Source organism: Schistocerca piceifrons, chromosome 3 (genome assembly GCF_021461385.2).
Source record: "Schistocerca piceifrons isolate TAMUIC-IGC-003096 chromosome 3, iqSchPice1.1, whole genome shotgun sequence".
Taxonomy (NCBI): Eukaryota; Metazoa; Arthropoda; class Insecta; order Orthoptera; family Acrididae; genus Schistocerca; species Schistocerca piceifrons.
This window is the reverse complement of record NC_060140.1, coordinates 326,839,219-326,857,947: the sequence shown is the minus strand read 5'-3', so window position 1 is coordinate 326,857,947 and position 18,729 is coordinate 326,839,219. Positions and strand designations below refer to the sequence as shown.

Here is an 18,729-nt window from a genome sequence, read left to right as displayed (position 1 = left end):
ATTGACTTCCATCAGCCTGGTCCGTAAAAACAAGACAAATGTACCTGAGATTTTCATAAAAGGAACAGAAGTATATAGTTCTCAATTTGGGTTCAAGAATGACATTACATTGGTGTCCTACATACATAAAAGAAAAAAAAGAAAAAATAAAGTTGTGTTGATTATGTCAACTTTACACAATGATAAAAACATAGACCAATCGACAGGTGATAAAAGAAAACAGGAATTGTTACTTATTACAATGCAACTACAGCCAGTGTCAATGTCGCACATGAACTGAGTGTCACTTATAATGTTGCCCGCAATAGCAAACATTGGTCTATAAAAATTTTGTATGGTATGCTCAATATGGCTGCCACAAATGCCATCACAGTCTACAGAGAAAATAACAAGGTGACAAAACACCATGAAGTGCCAAGATGTCATTCGTAAATTAGGTTTGAATCTCATAAATGACGGTCTTCACATTAGGCAAGAAAATGTACGTCTTCCAAGGTGAATTCAAAAGAGGATCGAAGATCAACTGGGAGAAACTTCACCGCCGGTTCCAAAAAAAGGACTGGTAGATGGTGTGGTGACTGTACTGGAAAAAAAGACAGGAAAACAAAACATTCTTGTTCGAAGTGTGAGAAGCCAATATGTATGGATCACACAATTTTTGTGTGTGGAGAATGTGCTGATTTGTAGGTGTAATGTTGGTGCTGAGCTAATTGATCTCATAAGACCTTTTATTTTCTTTTTCTGTTTTATAATTAGAAGAGAGTATCATTATGCTAATTAATCAAAGAAACTATAATTTTGTTCGAATTTTGTACAAAAAGATGTTAAACTTCTGAAATTTATACATTTTCTGAGAAAGTATAGACACTTCATTATTTCACCCAAAGAAAAAGGTTTTATATCTTAAACATAGATTTTACTTACTCATCTTGTTTGATAGACACCATTATTAATAACCCAAGTAAAAAAATACTTAATACATGATTATAGTATCAAATATTCGTCATCAGAGTTTCGGCTATCTCATACCCACCTCACAGCAAGTGTAACAATGTATCTCCTCATTCACACTGGGTTAAAAGTGGCAGTGAAAATTAACTATGATGATGACTCTTTAGAAAACAATCTCAAAGTAACAGTCCTAAACCACATACATCAGCTCCTAATCATAAATCAGAAACTTTAATTTTCTCAACAACTTCTACAGCATTGACCAAACTCAGGCTGACAGATGGAATCACCATGATGCAATGCAGAAAGTAATGCAGGGTGCGTGGGTAACCCAGTCCCAAGTAGCAGCCTGAATGCAAGGCACTTAGCAAGTGGATAGTCAGAATACCAATAATGATGCAGTGGCCAACATGATAAGTAAGAAGCATGTCTGCAGCAGTCCAACAGTTATTGACAGTGCACAAGAGTGCAACATTTTTTCTGTGCTTGACACATTTAATATTCCTGAAATTTTTTCTTTATTAATTCTAGCTACTGGCAATATCATGGATCAAAATTGTTTGGTGTCTGACATCCTATGGGGGTGATTAAGGGAAGAGATGTAATTTGGAGATTGAATATCATTTACTGGTGTATAATATTTGTTGTAAGAACATTCTACACTTTCATCTTATCTTGCGTTTCACTGTGACTCTTGTGTTTAAGAAAATAACATGCAAAGACAATATGTAGGGTTTGCATTTCATGAATTCTGTGCAAAATATCACAATATTTAGCATAAAATATTCATTTCTTTATTTCAGAGTACACTGCAATATTTAATAAAATGTATACTTATAATAACATAAATAAATATTCTTCATTGTTATAAATTCAAATATTTTTACACTGATGTAAACACAGTATGGAGTTCAGAGATAATTACAATATATCAGTACAACACTTAAATACAATTTTTCAGTGCACACTCTGATTTTCTTTTTTTGACATGAAATAAACTTTGTTCACAACAACAAAGCACCTTCAAGGGCAGTGAAATATTTTTCAACAAACATATTCTAGGAACTTGCATATTTACAATATTTAAAATATTGACAATCGCTGACCTGCCAAAACATGGCACTAGGTGGAGACTTCACAAGTTAGAAAACTGCAGAACTAATTATTATAGTCATACAGATCAACTTTTTCTTGCACTCAATTATCACAAATTATTCATATAGTACATAATTGGTCCACGTTTCCATTACGATCAGTCATTTGTGAAAGGCATTTCCACAAACCTACAATGTACAATAACTTGTATGTATCTGGGATACTATTTACAAAATTAATACAAAATTTGGTCCTTTGTTTGACTAGCATCTGTATAGTACAAATTATTACACACACATACTACACTTGTTTGTTGCCTCAGGACAGTTCTCAAACAAGAATTTGAGTGAATGACTATTTCTGTACTTTCAAGACTGAAACTTTTTGATTCGTGCCTGTACAGATTCACATTTCACTTCACTAAACCTACTGTACTTTCCACATTTTACTTCACGTAGAACAACAATGTCACCTTTTCGCTCATGCACAATGTTCAGGCCATATTCTTTGCTCTGTGCAGGGGCTATAGGTTTCAAATTTGCAGATTCCATTTTACTTATGTACGTAGTGTGACAAGATTTTGCTGCCTGCTTCTTTGCCAAAGCAAAAATGTTGTCAGTGGAAATTGCATTTGTTGAAGCTTTGAGAAGACTTTCACCTGGAACTGAAGATAGTCGGGAAAATGATGTGAATCTGCTTGCAGGATATCTCGCTGTCACGTCAGATTTCCTTAAAGCATTTGCAACACCCCCACTGGTGTTTGAAGTAAATGTCCTGTGAGAATGCTGAACAAAATGACGATTTCCTTGTTTGCTGTAACTATAATCCACAGGTTCGTCAAGTGAAATTATACTTGACCTATCACTTGAAGAATCTATAGACATTTCACTGACCGAATCACTACCAGAATCACTTGTCAACTGATCACAAAATCCAGAACTAGTGTCAGAAGCAATGGAAAGAGGAGGAGAAACTGTTGTTCCAACATCATCCTCAGAGTCGTCAATTATAATGCACTTCCGAAAACTGAAAAGATCCTTCTTGTCCCGTTCCCTTCTGCGTATGACATCTTGTGGTGCTTTTTCAAAACATGGTAGCCTTCCATTATTCTTCTTTACCTGTGAAGGCATGATAGTACTGCCTACTGCCTGGCTGCTGAGGGACAGGCGGTAACTGCTCAGTGATCCCACTGGCATAGTCTGCATAGCAGTAGCTTTGCTTACTGATCGAGCTTCTCCTGGCTTCAGAGTTGATACAGACATGGATGTTACAATTTTTCCTACAGTTGTTGTCAGTGTGGTAGTAGTACCAGTAGTGAGGAAAGTGCTTGTTACATTCAGTGGCTTGGTGTTCTTCACAGACCCAACACTGGTATTGCTAACTGTGATTGCAGGCACACTGCCTAGCACTGCTGATGGTACTGTTCTTACAGATGTCACAACATTTGTAGCACATGTTGAAAATGTAACAGCATTTGTAGTAATTGTCCGGCTGAAAGACTTGCCTGATGAAGAACTGACAGGCGTCTTATTTTCATCAGTTGACTTATCACTTTTGGTTGTGCAACTAATAAAATTGTTGTTTTTGTAGTTGCTGGGAGAAGTAGCTTCATTGTCCATCATATTAATTGATGCAAATTTCTCGGCCAAACTACCCATATTTTTAACAAAATTTTGCCTTCGGAAGGATTTCATACCAGTAGTGGAATGATTGTCTTCATTTGTTTCTGTTGAAGTGACTCCAGCCCTCTCGGGAACGGATGCCACTGTCCTCTTAGTTTCTTCTTTATCACCTTTCTTGTCTTCATCTGTTTTGTTACGAAGTAGCGATTTTCTCCTTGCCAGGAGGGGTGGCCTCCTCTCCTCTGTGGGTTCTTCACTTTCCACTTCAGCGCGGATATTAGCAACCCGTTGTGCAAGTGCAGCTCTTTGAGCTTGTATCTTTTCACCAACACGTGCCATTAGTAGTTCAGCATCATAAAGATTTGACAATGCAGTGTTGGTAACAGGTGCTGGCAGATCGTCTTCTACCATGAACCACTGGTGCTTTAGGCTCTGCTCCGCAGTGAGTCGTTGGCTGCAGAATGAAAAAAATGGGTACTGTTAGATAATTTACAAGTATGTCTCATTTTTTTATGCAGTTGCCATATTTAGAGTATGGAAATAATACCAGCATTTTACTGATGTAGAAAATGGTTGCTGACATACACACTACTTATTTCTGCAAAAAAGTGCATCATATATGTTGTGCGCTTTATATGGGAGTCAGTGAACTGAAATGTTTATATAGTGGATTACTGTGTAGATTGGTGAAGGCTAAATAAGAACTGCTGAGTCTTTGTCATCATCTGAAGTATTCTTTAACGTATATGGCTGCTAGTTTTCTGACTTCTTCATTTAATATTATCCAAAAATAAAGACTGCTTGAAAAGGATAAATTCTATTGTAAAAGGAAGTAGAAATAACTGACATTTGTTCACTAAATGACAAGATAAATGAATTTAAATAAATTTTAAGTCCAAACATTCCTCATGAGGTGAGAGAAAAGTTATAAAAATGGCAAGACAGTGCCTGTTTTACAACTAAAAAAGAAACAGGTTTTTTATTCATTATTATTTCAATTAAAGTGTAAATCTGGATACCGACTACCTGTTACAAGATGGTGTCATACTGTTTTTATCTTACATGTATGAACTGTAGAGTTCTACTGTAACACAATGAAGTTGTACCTACCTAGGGTCTTTCACTATGAGTTTGCACATGAGATCTTTAGCATCCTCAGATATATCCTCGAACAAGTCTTCGGGGAAATCGAGGATGCATTTAGATATGTTGCAGAATGTCTCTTGTTTTGTATCCCCACCAAATGGAGAGCACCCTGTGAGTAGCACATAAAGCAGGACGCCAACAGACCTGTAAAAACAATTTGCATTGCTTCTAACATCACTGATAACATATGGTTGAAATACAGTCTATACAATTTTACTGTTTGTCTCAGTGATCATACATCATCAAAATCTTTCATTTATAAGCTGCACCTCTAAAGGTAACAAGAATCTACTTGCAAATGACAAAGCTGAATGAACTTATAGTTTCAGATAAAAGTGCCTCTCAATGCTGTTATACAGGATGTGCCAAAAAAACGCCGATAAACTATAGAGAACTACCCTAAAATAAGAAAAAAAGTGTAGTAAACAAGGGCTTTGAAGTGCATGCATTAAGAAATATGAGCACTTGATCTTCAATACTATGAAACACATCACATCTCTTCTACTACAAGCTCATTGCTTTTGATGTTTTAGGAGAAGGTATATGGACCAAAACAAGAAAAAAGTGCAGTAAACATGGGCTCTAAAATGCATATCTTCAGAGCTATGAGCACTTGTTCAGTAGAAGGGATTTGTTTCACACGAGCGAATACAAGCAAGTGCTAACAGCTAAAGAGTGTGCATTTTAAACTCGATGTTTACTAGACTTTTTTCCTTGTTTTGCTTACTACTTTATTAGAAGAGCTCTGTTTATTATCAAAAATAAACATTGCTCATACCTCTTCCGGAATGCATTTTAGATCCCATATTTACTAGACTTTTTTACTTACTCCTGTATAAGGAACCTGTCCCTAAAGTTGTCAGTTTTTTTGTGATATCCTGTATGTTTCTAATACAAATGTTTATTCTATCACAGTTTGATTTCTGACTCAATTTTAAACCGCCATGCTTAAATTTCTGATTCTGTATTACACAACAAGAAGCAGGAGGGTCTTAAGAATAGGTTTTTTAAACTGTTAGAGCATAGTGTTGTGTCACTGTACAGTGTGTTTAATACCTAACAGACTACGAAATCTCATGTTACATTTTCATAAATTGGAAAATGTAGTTTTATATCAATTACTTACCACATATCTGTTGCGAGACTGATAGGCTCAAAATTGAGGACCTCTGGAGCTGCAATACAAACAAGGAACTTTCATTACTAACTTCATAGAAACAGAACACAACAATACCATCTAGACACAAGGTTGCAGCACTACTTGTAAAAATACTTGTTACTGAATTACTGAAATACTAAGTCTTATAGAGAAACTGATAATTAATGACAGAGGCATTTAGTCTTGTAAAGATGTTAGAAATGCCCAAGATCTATAGTGAATCATAATGAGACAGCATCACTTCTACAAAATCAGCAGTAGAAAATCATATTACACAGCTTATAAACTGTAATAGATAGCTTACCAACATAATCAGGTGTTCCTAGCATATCACGAATGTCAGCTCCTTGACTGATATACCGAGAGATGCCAAGGTCGCACAACTTTACTTCACAGTGTGGGAACTCATCTGTCAGAACTAGGTTTTGAGGCTGAAACAGTGAAAACAGTGAATTTAAGAATAACTGGTTTGGGAAAGCTACAGTTCTTTTAATTCATGAACTAAAATTGCTTTTTAGAGACTGATTTAATGAATATGCAAACTAAACACATTTCAGAATTTGTGTTCATAACTTTGAGATAAAATATTTTATAATCCGTAATTTTTATACCTAATGATAGTACTCTAACTAAGCTATGAAAACAGCTGCTACGAATCGAAGATTCAGTATTATATAGACAACAGTGTTTTGATGCACTGAACACATTCTTGTAATTATACAGTAGGATCAAAATAGTATTGAGCATTCTAGTAATTTTCAGCAATATCTTGAATAATGGTGTAATTCTTGTGTAATAAGTAGCAGAAATGCCAGTAGTAATCAATTTTATCTTAGCTGTGAGTTACCCAATAGAAATACATACTGAAGTTGCAGACAGGAAGTGAAATGTATTATGATTTTGAGTTAATAGCCTCGGTTGATGAGCAATATTGCACAATTAAATGTATATCTACAATTTTTCTTTTGTGGATTGCAATAGTTTTAGCACATACTGTTAAGTTTACTTACACCTATGTAAATCTGCACTGCATTTAACAAAAATAACATTTCACCATACGTGACCCAACCACATAGTATTTTGAATGTTGGATGATCATGCAAGTGGCTTACAGTAGCACTAGTATGCCTACCTTGATGTCAAGATGTGCCACATTTATGGAGTGTAAGTATGCTAGGCCATCCAGTATCTGCCGCATCAATCGACGCACCTGCCGCTCCTCGGGAACTTCGTCTCTGTCTAGAAGCATTTGAAGTTCACCTCCGGGAGCACTGGAAATAGTTTTCATTGAATTATATACCAGTCTTGCTGCACTGTTACTTATTCATTTTCATCATTTTACAATTGTGTTTTAAATACAAAAATTTGCTATTTTATCATAAACTAAGAATAATGAGTAATGTGTGTGAAATATAGAAATAAAAACTGACTATTCAGCATTAGTCTGGCAATATGATATAGTTTTAGGAATCACTGTAGAAAATTTAGTCCACATATGTTAGCAACTCCAAGCATTAAGTAAAGAAGAGAAGCAAGGGAGAGGAAGTGGACATCATATTGTTCCTTCACTTTCCAGTTGCACATAGTGGCAAGTGAAGTGGTCTCCCATATTATAACCTTTGGGAACAGAGTAATGCATTTATTGCTTGGCTCTAAACTGGTTACTGTATGGAGAGATAATCAGAAATTTCAATAAATATGATTTACAAACTGCTCTAATGGTACAACCCACAGATTCTTTCAGACGAATGTTTCATTGCTACTGAAGCTTCCAAGTGTTGTATCACATGGTATTACTAAAACTCTGCAGTAGTGTGCTTGTTATCCTTGGGCAATGATACTGAAGATGGAGACACGCTCCAGTCCAGAGTGCTGAAAAGTTTTAGTGATATCCTTCAACACAGTCCCCATTAGTGACAAATATCACAGGGTTATAACAGCACAATATGCATCTTTTGTGTTGAGTGGGAAATGTCTGTGTGTTTGAAAAATGGATACACACTAAAATCGTACCTGATATATAAAGGCATTATAGAAGAATGAGATAAAAATGAGGGCTGGAATGTAGGTACAGTACAGTGTACAATATTAACATGCAAAGTAACAATGTAGACTGAAAGAGTAACATGCGTACGTATGTTGGAAGTGCAGCTTGTAAACTAAATAACTTACTATGTATTTTCATTAAGAACTGGTACCAAACACTAAAGGAAGTAGTGGCCAAGTAATTCCAAAGTGTTAACGCAATTTATGTGACTGAGTAATTCTAATTTTCGTTAACAATTGCTTGTTCAGTTTGATGCAAATAAATATTTTGTGGTGTAGTTGCTTTCGAAATTTATTCATCAAGATCTGTTAGTTACTTGAAGTATACACTACCCGCAGCTATAGTTTGACATACTGTGATAGTACGCAGTTCACTGAGCAGTTAGTTCTGGACTGTGGTTTGGACAACTGGAGGTATTATACAGGAATCGTGTATGTTGCTGTAAATGTATTCGTCACAAGAAAACACTGGCCCATCCACTACTATGACATGTCAATATGATTTTGAGCTATTGCAAGACAGCAAATTAACAGTTATTTATTTTGTGAGTACGAGAACAGGAGTAGCAACATTTCTGTTATGATGAGTTCTTGTGATTTCCGGTCTGGGGCAGCCGTTTCGATTTCATGTCTCTAGTAAGTTTTGGAGTTTATTTATTCAAGTAGCTTCTCATTCGATCCCATTTGAATGAGTGGCGCTCATTCTAGATCTATCCACCACAGAAAAATCTGAGGCGGTTGCCGATAACTAAGTCTGGTGCTTCCGCACCATATCAGTCGCAAAATTTTTTAACTCCTAAACAGAATGACGTTTCGTAATATTAAATGGACGTTTTAATTCAAATGTTTAGAGCAAACTTGTTCGATAGCTATACTTAAGTCAATAGTAATTTCATATAATCTAACTGTCCCTCACACTTTCTACAAGAGTTATGGGAATCAGTAGTGCTGCTGTTAACGACGGTTATTGATACATCGAGATTTAAAAAAAAAAACCACTGTGTAAATTCTTGCGGTCAATCTACAAGGATAATGAATGAAAAAAGGTATCAAGGACTAGTTTGTTATTCATTTTTTGGTAGTATTTGCGGAGACATGGAGATCAATTGCCACTGCTGCTACATATAGTACTTCATTTATCATGACAGAACTTCAGCGCAGTAGCGTCCGTAGTTGAAACTGATTGGTAAATTGCCCGTGTGTGGCGGAGTCGAAGCGAGCCTTACGGGGCTACGGGCTATATCCCCACCCCCTAATATGGGACTTACCTACACAATGACAGTTTGCACCCACTACATGCAAGTATAAAATAATTTTTACCCTCCATTCGAAACGAGTGTTCGAAATGAGGGCTATTGTCTTACACGTTGGGTAACGACGCACTGTAATAATGGCACATGCGGGTAGAATAAAATTTGTCAACGCCTATACTTCGTTTGCAATTGGAATATTTGTCATTTACTCCTCACGCTTTATTCCTTTGTGTAAAGTTGGCGTATGAAAACAAAGCGTTAGTTCCAGATGAATGTGTTCTAAACGGGTCCTTTTGTATCCGGGGAAAGTTTCAAAACCTTCTGATATTGTCGGTATCGATACTTTTCTCGAAGTTATTGAGGTATCGATATAATACTGGTTCTTGTATCGAAACCAAATATTGTATCGAATCTGGTATTAGAATGCCCGTATCCATGAGACAGTGGGACTCACATTGTGAACTAAGAAAGGAAGGGAGAGTGTATGCGGAATAGAGAAAAGCTACTTACAGTTCTAGCAACAGCACCATATCGCTCTCGCTCTCGAAGACCTTGTGCAGCTGGACGATACGCGGCGAGCCGGCACACGCGTCCAGAATGGCGACCTCGTGCAGGATCTCCGGCCGCAGGTCCTCGGATCGCCGCCTCTTGCGCAGGAACTTGGCTGCGTACCGCACGCCCGTCGTCCGGTGGCGGCACATGCGCACAGCAGCGTACTTTCCCCTGCACAGACAGCATACGAACGTTTTGGTGACTTCAGAGTTACGAGATGTGAAAGATATACAAGAGGAATACTTCGTGAACTAAATGCGCAGGTATAAGTTTTGCTTTTTATTTTCCGTGCATAACTTCCGTAGTCAATTAGTTATTTGCATGTACGGTGGATCATAATTGTGATCTATCGCTATGAATATTTATTTACAGTGATTTATACTACCATCTCTCTCTCTCTCTCTAAAACAGACACACGTATACCATACTATTCCATATTTAGAAATTCTTTTATGGAATAGAAGTATTTCAAACAAGAAGAAGTTGTTAAGCACACGTATTTTTAGCTTGTGTTTGAAGTTACTTTTATTACATATGAGATTCCTTACACAAGCTTCATCAAAATAAACAAACACCAGTGTAAGATGGAAAGAAAGAGGAGCGGGAAAAAAGACAGCGCCGTTACAGTACTGTTATATCTATTACGTAGTTTATATCTGAATCACTTCCCCAGTTTCCTCGTTGAATGGCTAAATTGCTCGTAGGCCTACGGTCCACCAATGAAAATGAAAGTAAAACACAGCTTTTAGCAACAACTACTTTTATTATTTCGTGTGCAAAACATATTTCGAAAACAAGGTTCCATCCTCAGATGCCATGTAAAAGTGTTGCAAATATATGGTATCTTCGGCGAAGTCATACAGTTGACATGTTCTAAGAGAATTTACACTTACACGTCATCTATGGCTTTTCAACGGTTACGCTTAATTAACTTTGCTCATTTGCAGACTGGATAAATGACCACAGCATGTGCCTCTGACATTGCAACTGAAGGAGAATCCATAAGCGTCAAATTACCTAACAGGATTTATCTGAAGCTTCTTATTCATCGATCCTGTGCACTGGTCCTTATTTGCGAAGTTAATCTGCGCTCTCTGTAACCTATTAGCTTCGAAATTTAACAAATGTTATACCTCATTTTGTGAACATTTGTTTTACTGGGTATTGAGGTCAAATCACTCCTCGAATGTTTGTGTTTCACTCCGTCACTGACAATCTGTTTCCTAAATCTGAATGTTGTTCGCTCGAGAGTAACTGTAGAAGCGTAGTAAACGAAGCATTCCCAGCCTGACCAGAAGAAATTATCATCACTAACTGATACTGTAACATACAAGTGCGCTGCTTGTCATGAGTGATTGAGTAACGCGTAAGAATATAGAAACAATTAATGGAAATCTGGACCGTCGTTCTCTAAATATATCCCACCATAAAAAAAAAGACGAACTCAAGCGTTGACAACAAATTTTATGAATATTGTCTCCTAACCTTTGATAGATCAGTGAGGTAGACGATCCTCGCTCGTCGACTCCGTGCACATGTATTGTCCCGTGTAGATGAGCCGCTTTATCCTCTAGTGACTGAGGGCAAGCGACGCAAGCGCTAAGAATAGACGCTTTGTTAAGTGACAGGCGCCGCGGAAGCCAAAATTGATTTACAAAGTCCTTAAGTGGGAAGAAAACAACTTCGCTGATTAAGACAAATGTCCGAAGCGCCAAACGAGATGCATCTGAGCCTCCAGTGTCGAACACGTCTTTGACGCGGTCCGAATGTGGCGTAATTGGGTGGTCAGCCAGACAATCCACGCTCGGAGAGTGACAAAGGTCTACTGGAAATTCTCTGAAGCGAGTGGCGGACTTCTCAGTTGTTCCAACACGCAAATGGGCGATACCTGAACACTGTTCTTTTTCACCAGCACACTTTACAGTTGTCCAGATGGAGTTTGACAATGAAGAGCGTTCATGTAGTTTTCCAGTTATCTGATTTTTCTCGGACTGATTTAGTTCTTACCCGTTTGCTTGTCGGGAGTCAGCATCACAACTTTTGGTAGATGGTTATTCCATAATGTGGGCGTCATCTTCAAAACGTGGTAGCTATTTTCGTCCATTTCCTTTTTCTTTTGTTTCCTTAAATAATGGCGAAATTCACCGCCTGCGTTTGTATCGCTTTAAGAGCTACTTCATGCTAGCGTGTCTCGCTCGTGAAGCGTTCAAAGGGAAATTGTTATCCTCTCTTACGCAAGAGTTTATCAGTTAATGAAGCGAGCGTTTGTCTTAATAGACACTTGATATCTAAGTTGTGTATTCGCATGCAACACTGCTTCAAGACGCTGTACAATAGTCTATCTGTAAAAAGCAAACAGCGTAGGATACGTTGAAAATTCGAATAGAAACAAGTTTTCGGATTGCCATTGCGGGTTAGCAGAGGAAAAAGCAGCTTGAGAGACGATACTGTCGGTATTGGTAGCCATTGCCTTCTCCCAAACTGCGAACAAAGGCATATGCGACACTCATCGGTGAAGAGAACGTGATGCCAATCCTGAGCGGTCCATTCGGCATGTTGTTGGACCCATCTGTACCGCGCTGCAGTGTGTCGTGGTTGCAAAGATGGACCTCGACATGGACGTCGGGAGTGAAGTTGCGCATCATGCAGCCTACTGCGCACAGTTTGAGTCGTAACACGACTTCCTGTGGCTACACGAAAAGCATTATTCAACATGGTGGCGTTGCTGTCAGGGTTCCTCCGAGCCGTATTCCGTATGTAGCGGTCATCCACTGCAGTAGTAGCCCTTGGGCGGCCTGAGTGAGACATGTCATCGACAGTTCCTGTCTCTCTGTATCTCCTCCATGTCCGAACAACATCGCTTTGGTGCACTCCGAGACGCCTGGACACTTCCCCTGTTGAGAGGCCTCCCTGGCACAAAGTGACGATACGGACGCGATCGAACCGCGGTATTGACCGTCTAGGCATGGTTGAACTACAGGTGCCGGCCGAAGTGGCCGTGCGGTTCTAGGCGCTTCAGTCTGGAACCGCGTGACCGCTACGGTCGCAGGTTCGAATCCTGCCTCGGGCATGGATGTGTGTGATGTCCTTAGGTTAGTTAGGTTTAAGTAGCTCTAAATTCTAGGGAACTGATGATCACAGATGTTAAGTCTCATAGTGCTCAGAGCCATTTGAACCATTTTTGAACTACAGGCAACACGAGCCGTGCACCTCCTTCCTGGTGGGTGACTGAAACTGATCGGCTGTCTGACCCCCTCCGTCCAAGAGGCGCTGCTCATGCATGGTTGTTTACATCTTTGGGCGGGTTTCGTGACATCTCTGAACAGTCAAAGGAACTGTGTCTGTGATACAGTATCCACAGTCAACGTCTATCTTCAGGAGTTCTGGGAACTAGGGTGATGCAAAACTTATTTTGATGTGTGTATATTTGCCTTACCATGTACTGGTGATGGTAAGAGTGAACGAACTGTATCAAAGCAGGAGATAACCTGCGAGTAGTTTATGAGGATTTATATAAAGAGTGTCAAAATTCCTTTTTTCGTACATATAAAGCATTATCAGAGCATAAACTAACCGGAATTGTGACAAATGAATGCGGAGGCTAAATGGGAATCGAGTTGGTAACGTTTGTGTTTGTAATTTAACATTTGTCGTCTAAACCATCGATTCAGAGTTGTATCTAAAAAACGCATGTGAAGCAGCGATGTGGGAGTCACTCAAGTAAGCTATCTGAGAGTTCCATTCAGACGGGTCATCGCGGGATGTCGCATTTGGTTATGAACGGGACGTAAGAGGCTGCTGTGATAGGCTCGCCGGCGCCTGCCGCCGAGCATAGCGGCCAAAGCTGCATTCTTGCATATTAAGCAGCCCGGCAAGGAATGCCGTTCCTCTCTGTGATCCCCTTTTTGTTTCTCCTTTAGGTCTCAGCGCTCGCGTGCATTTCTCCACCGACGTCCGAAATACTGTACACGGACTTGCGAAACCAACAGTTGTCAGTAATTCGAATTGAGAGCAAACCGAACGCCTGTTATACTACAGTTTACTGGTGAGCAGCGGTCTCTGGAGGCTGTGTGACTGAACGTTAGGAGCGACTCTGTGGCTTCTACGGGAAGTGCTCATATCAAAGCCCATCCGTTGCGTTCACAATATTCGCAGGAGCGAACTTAATTCCCCTCCCGTTTCGAGCAGCGTTCAAGATACGGAAAACCACATTGAAAAATAAATGTCATGGGTGCCACCTCGTAAAGTTTTGGAGGAGCGATCAGAAAAAGAAAGAAAGGCAAGCCTGACGTACACGTACAATGACGTATCGCGTGATGCGCGTAAGCTACATAACCCAGGAGCAGAACGCGACAGAGTCAAATCCCATCTGCCAGATCTCAGTTTAACCAGCCTCTCTGCATAAGCCGTTCGAAAATGAGAGCGGTCGCCTATCGCTCATGTCTGGAAAGTGATTCATTCAAAATTAATTTTTTGTTCTGCAGTCACTTTTGCAGCTGTCGTCCTCTTATTTTTCGTCACAGTCCTCTTCAGTGACCGACCGTCGCCGTCATTCAACGAACACCTTCATCCACGTTCTGACTTAGCGGATGATGTTTCCTTGCATTTCCTGTGTGCGGTATGAATCTTCGATTCGGCGTCTCTTGAAGCACCAAACACTTCTGCTGCCTTGGTTACAGAAGCATTCAACAAACGGACACCAACAATTTACCCAGTTTCTACTTCACTTAGCGCCGACCTAATGCATTCACACTCACACATTATTTGAGGGCGGCATTATTCATCGTGTATTACACTGAAGCGCCAAAGAAACTGGTGTAGGCATGCGTATGCAAATACAGAGATTTGTAAACAGGCAGAATACGGCGCTGCGGTCGACAACGCCTATATAAGACAAGTGTCTGGCGCTCTTGTTAGGTCGGTTACTGCTGCTGCAATGGCAGATTATCAAAATTTAAGGGACACGGCATCTCCGAGGTAGCGATGAAGTGGGAATTTTTCCATGCGACCATTTCACGAGTGTACCGTGAATGTCAGGAATCCAGTAAAAACATAAGATCTCCGACATCGCTTCGGCCGGAAAAAGATTCTGCACCAACGACGACTGAAGAGAATCGTTCAACGTGACAGAGGTGCAACCCATCCGCAAACTGTTGCATATTTCAGTGCTGGGCCTTCAACAAGTGTCAACGTGCGAACCAATCAACCAAACATCATCGATATGAGTTTTCGGAGCCAAAGGCCTGGGCCCGTCAACACCGACACTGGACTGTTAATGACTGGAAACATATTGCCTGGTCGGACCAATCTCAAACTGTATCAAGCAGATGGATGTGTACAGGTATGGAGACAGCATCATGAATCCATGGATCCTGCATGTCAGCAGGGGACTGTTCAAGCTGGAGGCCACCAAACTCCCCAGACATGAATATTATTGAGCATATCTTGAATGCCTCGCACCGTGCTGTTCAGAAGAGATCTCCACCCACTCGTACTCTTACGGATTTGTGGACAGCCTGCACGATCCATGGTGTCAATTTTTGTGTTAGCAGAAGAGCCAACACCGTGTTATGAGTGGAGGCCGAAATGCACGCGTTTTAGCTCAAGCAGGCTAGCGTTAGGAGGGAAGAACTATACTGACGTGAGGTCTGGAACATGACAAGGAATGAGAATTCAGAAAGCGGACGTAATTAGTTTGATACTTAACTTTAATACATTAATGATGAACGCCGCTCATGACGGTACATCATTCACAACATTATCTGTTCAGAATACATTCTTGAAGATAGTTCTTATAGTAACTGAATATGGCGCCTTGCTAGGTCGTAGCAAATGACGTAGCTGAAGGCTGTGCTAAACTGTCGTCTCTGCAAATGAAAGCGTATGTAGACAGTGAACCATCGCTAGCAAAGTCGGCTGCACAACTGGGACGAGTGCTAGGGAGTCTCTCTAGACTAGACCTGCCGTGTGGCGGCGCTCGGTCTGCAATCACTGATAGTGGCGACACGCGGGTCCGACGTATACTAACGGACCGCGGCCGATTTAAAGGCTACCACCTAGCAAGTGTGGTGTCTGGCGGTGATACCACATCAATTCCCTCTAGCACTACTTCAGACATTAGTCGAGTCCATGCCACGTCGTGTTGTGGCACTTCTGGTGCTCGCGGGGCACTACACGATATTAGGCGGGTGTACGTGTTTCTTTGGGTCTTCACTGTATTTGTTTTGCCTAGTATCTGTTCTAACCCCGACTGACAGCTACAACGTACTGAGGGCACTGATCAGGTGCCGTTAGTGGTCAATACAGCAGCGCCACCTGCAGGCTTGGCTAGCGTCCACATTTACGTCCACGCAAGCATTTCTCGCCGTGTTTCTGTTTTTATCTACCCACTGCAAGTACCCTCGCCATACCTGGTCTAACATGAAAATCGACGCTAAATGTTGTACGCGCAGTCTGTAGCTAACGCTGCAGACATACGCGTCAGAAGGATGATATTGGCCAGAGTTTCACGTGGTACACCGTTCCTCGAGACTGGCTATCACCCAATCGTCCGCCTTCTTAGATACGTTCATGTGATAAAGACGACAGACTCTCGATGCTCCTGTGTGTGTGTGTGTGTGTGTGTGTGTGTGTGTGTGTGTAGTTGCGCAGGAGGCGGCTGCTATATCTCTGTGCTGACCCGGGCGGTCACGTGCACGCCCGGCTGGAGCGCAGCGGGCAAGGCCAACCAGTCTCGAGGCAGCCTTGGCGGCTGCCCCCGGCGGCGCCGCCGAAGAACATATCGCGACAGCTCCAGGGGCGGCTGCGGAGCACAGCCGCCTCTCCCCTCCAGCTAACTGCGCTCCGCTGCCTGGCAGCTCATTCCTTTCCGCAATCGGACTGTTTATTTTCAAGCAACGTACGTACGTACTGCTACAAATGATTACCTCACACTTGCCAAACTAGACACTCAAAAGCCGCGCCACGCTCGGCAGAAGTAAAACTTAACGAGGTAACAGCAACAATAGTGAGAAACAGTTCTGTCTGAATCTGTCGTCAAATGTTTCTTCGTTTGTAATCTCGCCCATCTTCTCGAGCTGAAATGGTGACGACTGTGGCAGGAGGAAAGAAAGCGGAACCTGTATCACCGTACAATGTGTCCACGAAGTTCCACAATCATTCCAAAACAACCATTTACCTTGTTGCAGATTTGAGCTACAGTGCATCAAAATGACGACAGAGCAGCAGAAGGTTCTATGTGCAATGTGGTACGTTAAATCCAAATTTGTGACAATGGTTTCGCGGAATTATCGATGTCAGTAGAGGAGCCCACTACCGGCAAAAACAAACACAATGAGGCTTTTCAAAAATTACAAAGAGACAGTGTCAAAAATCTTCCGCGAAGTGGACGTCCTCGTGTGTCTCAAGCACGTGTTGACAGCGTGCGAGCTGCATTTCAGTGCAGTCAGTTCGTCGTGTATCATGCGAATAGCTCCAAATGACACGTTCCTTGAGGGGTGGATGTCTCGTCATCGTCACATTGCATGGCCCACGCTCTCTCCCGATATCACACCATTAGATTTCATTTTGTGGCGTTACGTAAAGCATCAGAACACCAGTCAGTGACATTGCCCTCTTACGCGCACGAATCAACGAAGCATTCAGAATTGTTGGTGTTGCAGTGATGACCCGCTCGTGTGCAGAACTCGAATATCGCCTTGATGTTCTACGAGCGACGAAATTCTGCCATAACAGAAAATAAAATCTTTGACAGCTGCCAAACGTGTTACAAGAAACAATGATGCCATAGCTCTGTTTCCAAGTTACGATTTTTTGAAATGATACCGACTTTATCGACACCCTTTATATTTATTTATTCATCCCACTAGATGCTTCGTAAAGATACTTGTATTATTAGGTGAGGTAACGCGAATAATTAAACTATTGTCATAAAAGCATAATCAAGGTGGGTCACCAGAGACAATTTTTGGAGTCTAGACCAGATAAAGAATTATGGGACCCTCAGTATGGAGGATCTATAAAAAAAAGGAACATAAAGCTTATCGAAACACGGAAAAGTCATGCTGGCTCCATGCTGTCCTCTGCCTTTTCCTTTTCTGAGCAAATCTTTTCATCTCTAAGCAACTATTACACCCAAGTTCCTCTACAGTCTATTTCGTGTATTTTCCCTGTCTACCGCTCATTCCAAGTGCCAATTTCGAGAGTGTCAAATGGCTCGGAGCACTATGGGACTTAACAGTTGTGGTCATCAGTCCCCTAGAACTTAGAACTACTTAAACCTAACCTAAGGACATCACACACATCCATGCCCAAGGCAGGATTCGAACCTGCAACCGTAGCGGTCACGCGGTTCCAGACTGAAGCGCCTAGAACCGCAAGGCCACAATGGCCGGCTTCGAGAGTGTCCCCAGATTTTGCGTTGTAGGAGGAGGGGGGGGGGGGCAATTCAGTTTAGTGCCACATGGCGAAGGAGTTTTAAGGTTTCATGACAAATGCCTCACTAGTCAGGGTCATGGATGTTCTGGTCTTTCTGTAAAAGCAGATACGCCTCTCTCTCTCTCTCTCTCTCTCTCTCTGTGTGTGTGTGTGTGGGGGGGGGGGGGGGGGGGGAAGGCTGCGAGTTTGGTTTGCGAAGATATTTTTTTCCCAAAATGGTTGGGGGCGGCACTCTCCTCCCGTACCTGTCGTTTGGAACGCCCTTGGCTGTGTTAACTATTCTTGAATGCCCTAGAGGACGTCCCATTAACCTATTCCCTCTTCTATTAAAGGCCTGTTCTGTTTAGTACTTCTTTATTTCGTACTCTATGTGTCGTTACTTCTTCGATACAACACACTTCAAACGTTGGCAGTTCCTTCGTCTCCTGGCTTGGAAGAACCCCCTTTCAATCCACCGTTCTGTTAGCGA

General features: G+C 41.2%; 1 protein-coding gene across 1 annotated transcript in view; it reads right to left on the bottom strand.

The window, feature by feature from the left end:
* Nucleotides 1-1,800: 1,800 nt before the first annotated feature.
* Nucleotides 1,801-18,729, bottom strand: part of LOC124787771 (death-associated protein kinase related-like) — a 230,100-nt gene continuing 213,171 nt past the window's right edge. Inside the window, exons 2-7 of the mRNA XM_047254660.1 lie at nucleotides 9,783-9,995; nucleotides 7,106-7,244; nucleotides 6,278-6,404; nucleotides 5,941-5,989; nucleotides 4,779-4,958; nucleotides 1,801-4,122 (exon numbers count right to left, since the gene is read on the bottom strand). Of these exons, the coding sequence (XP_047110616.1) occupies nucleotides 2,415-4,122; nucleotides 4,779-4,958; nucleotides 5,941-5,989; nucleotides 6,278-6,404; nucleotides 7,106-7,244; nucleotides 9,783-9,995 (2,416 nt within the window). The 3' untranslated portion in view covers nucleotides 1,801-2,414. The remainder of the gene's footprint in view (nucleotides 4,123-4,778; nucleotides 4,959-5,940; nucleotides 5,990-6,277; nucleotides 6,405-7,105; nucleotides 7,245-9,782; nucleotides 9,996-18,729) is intronic.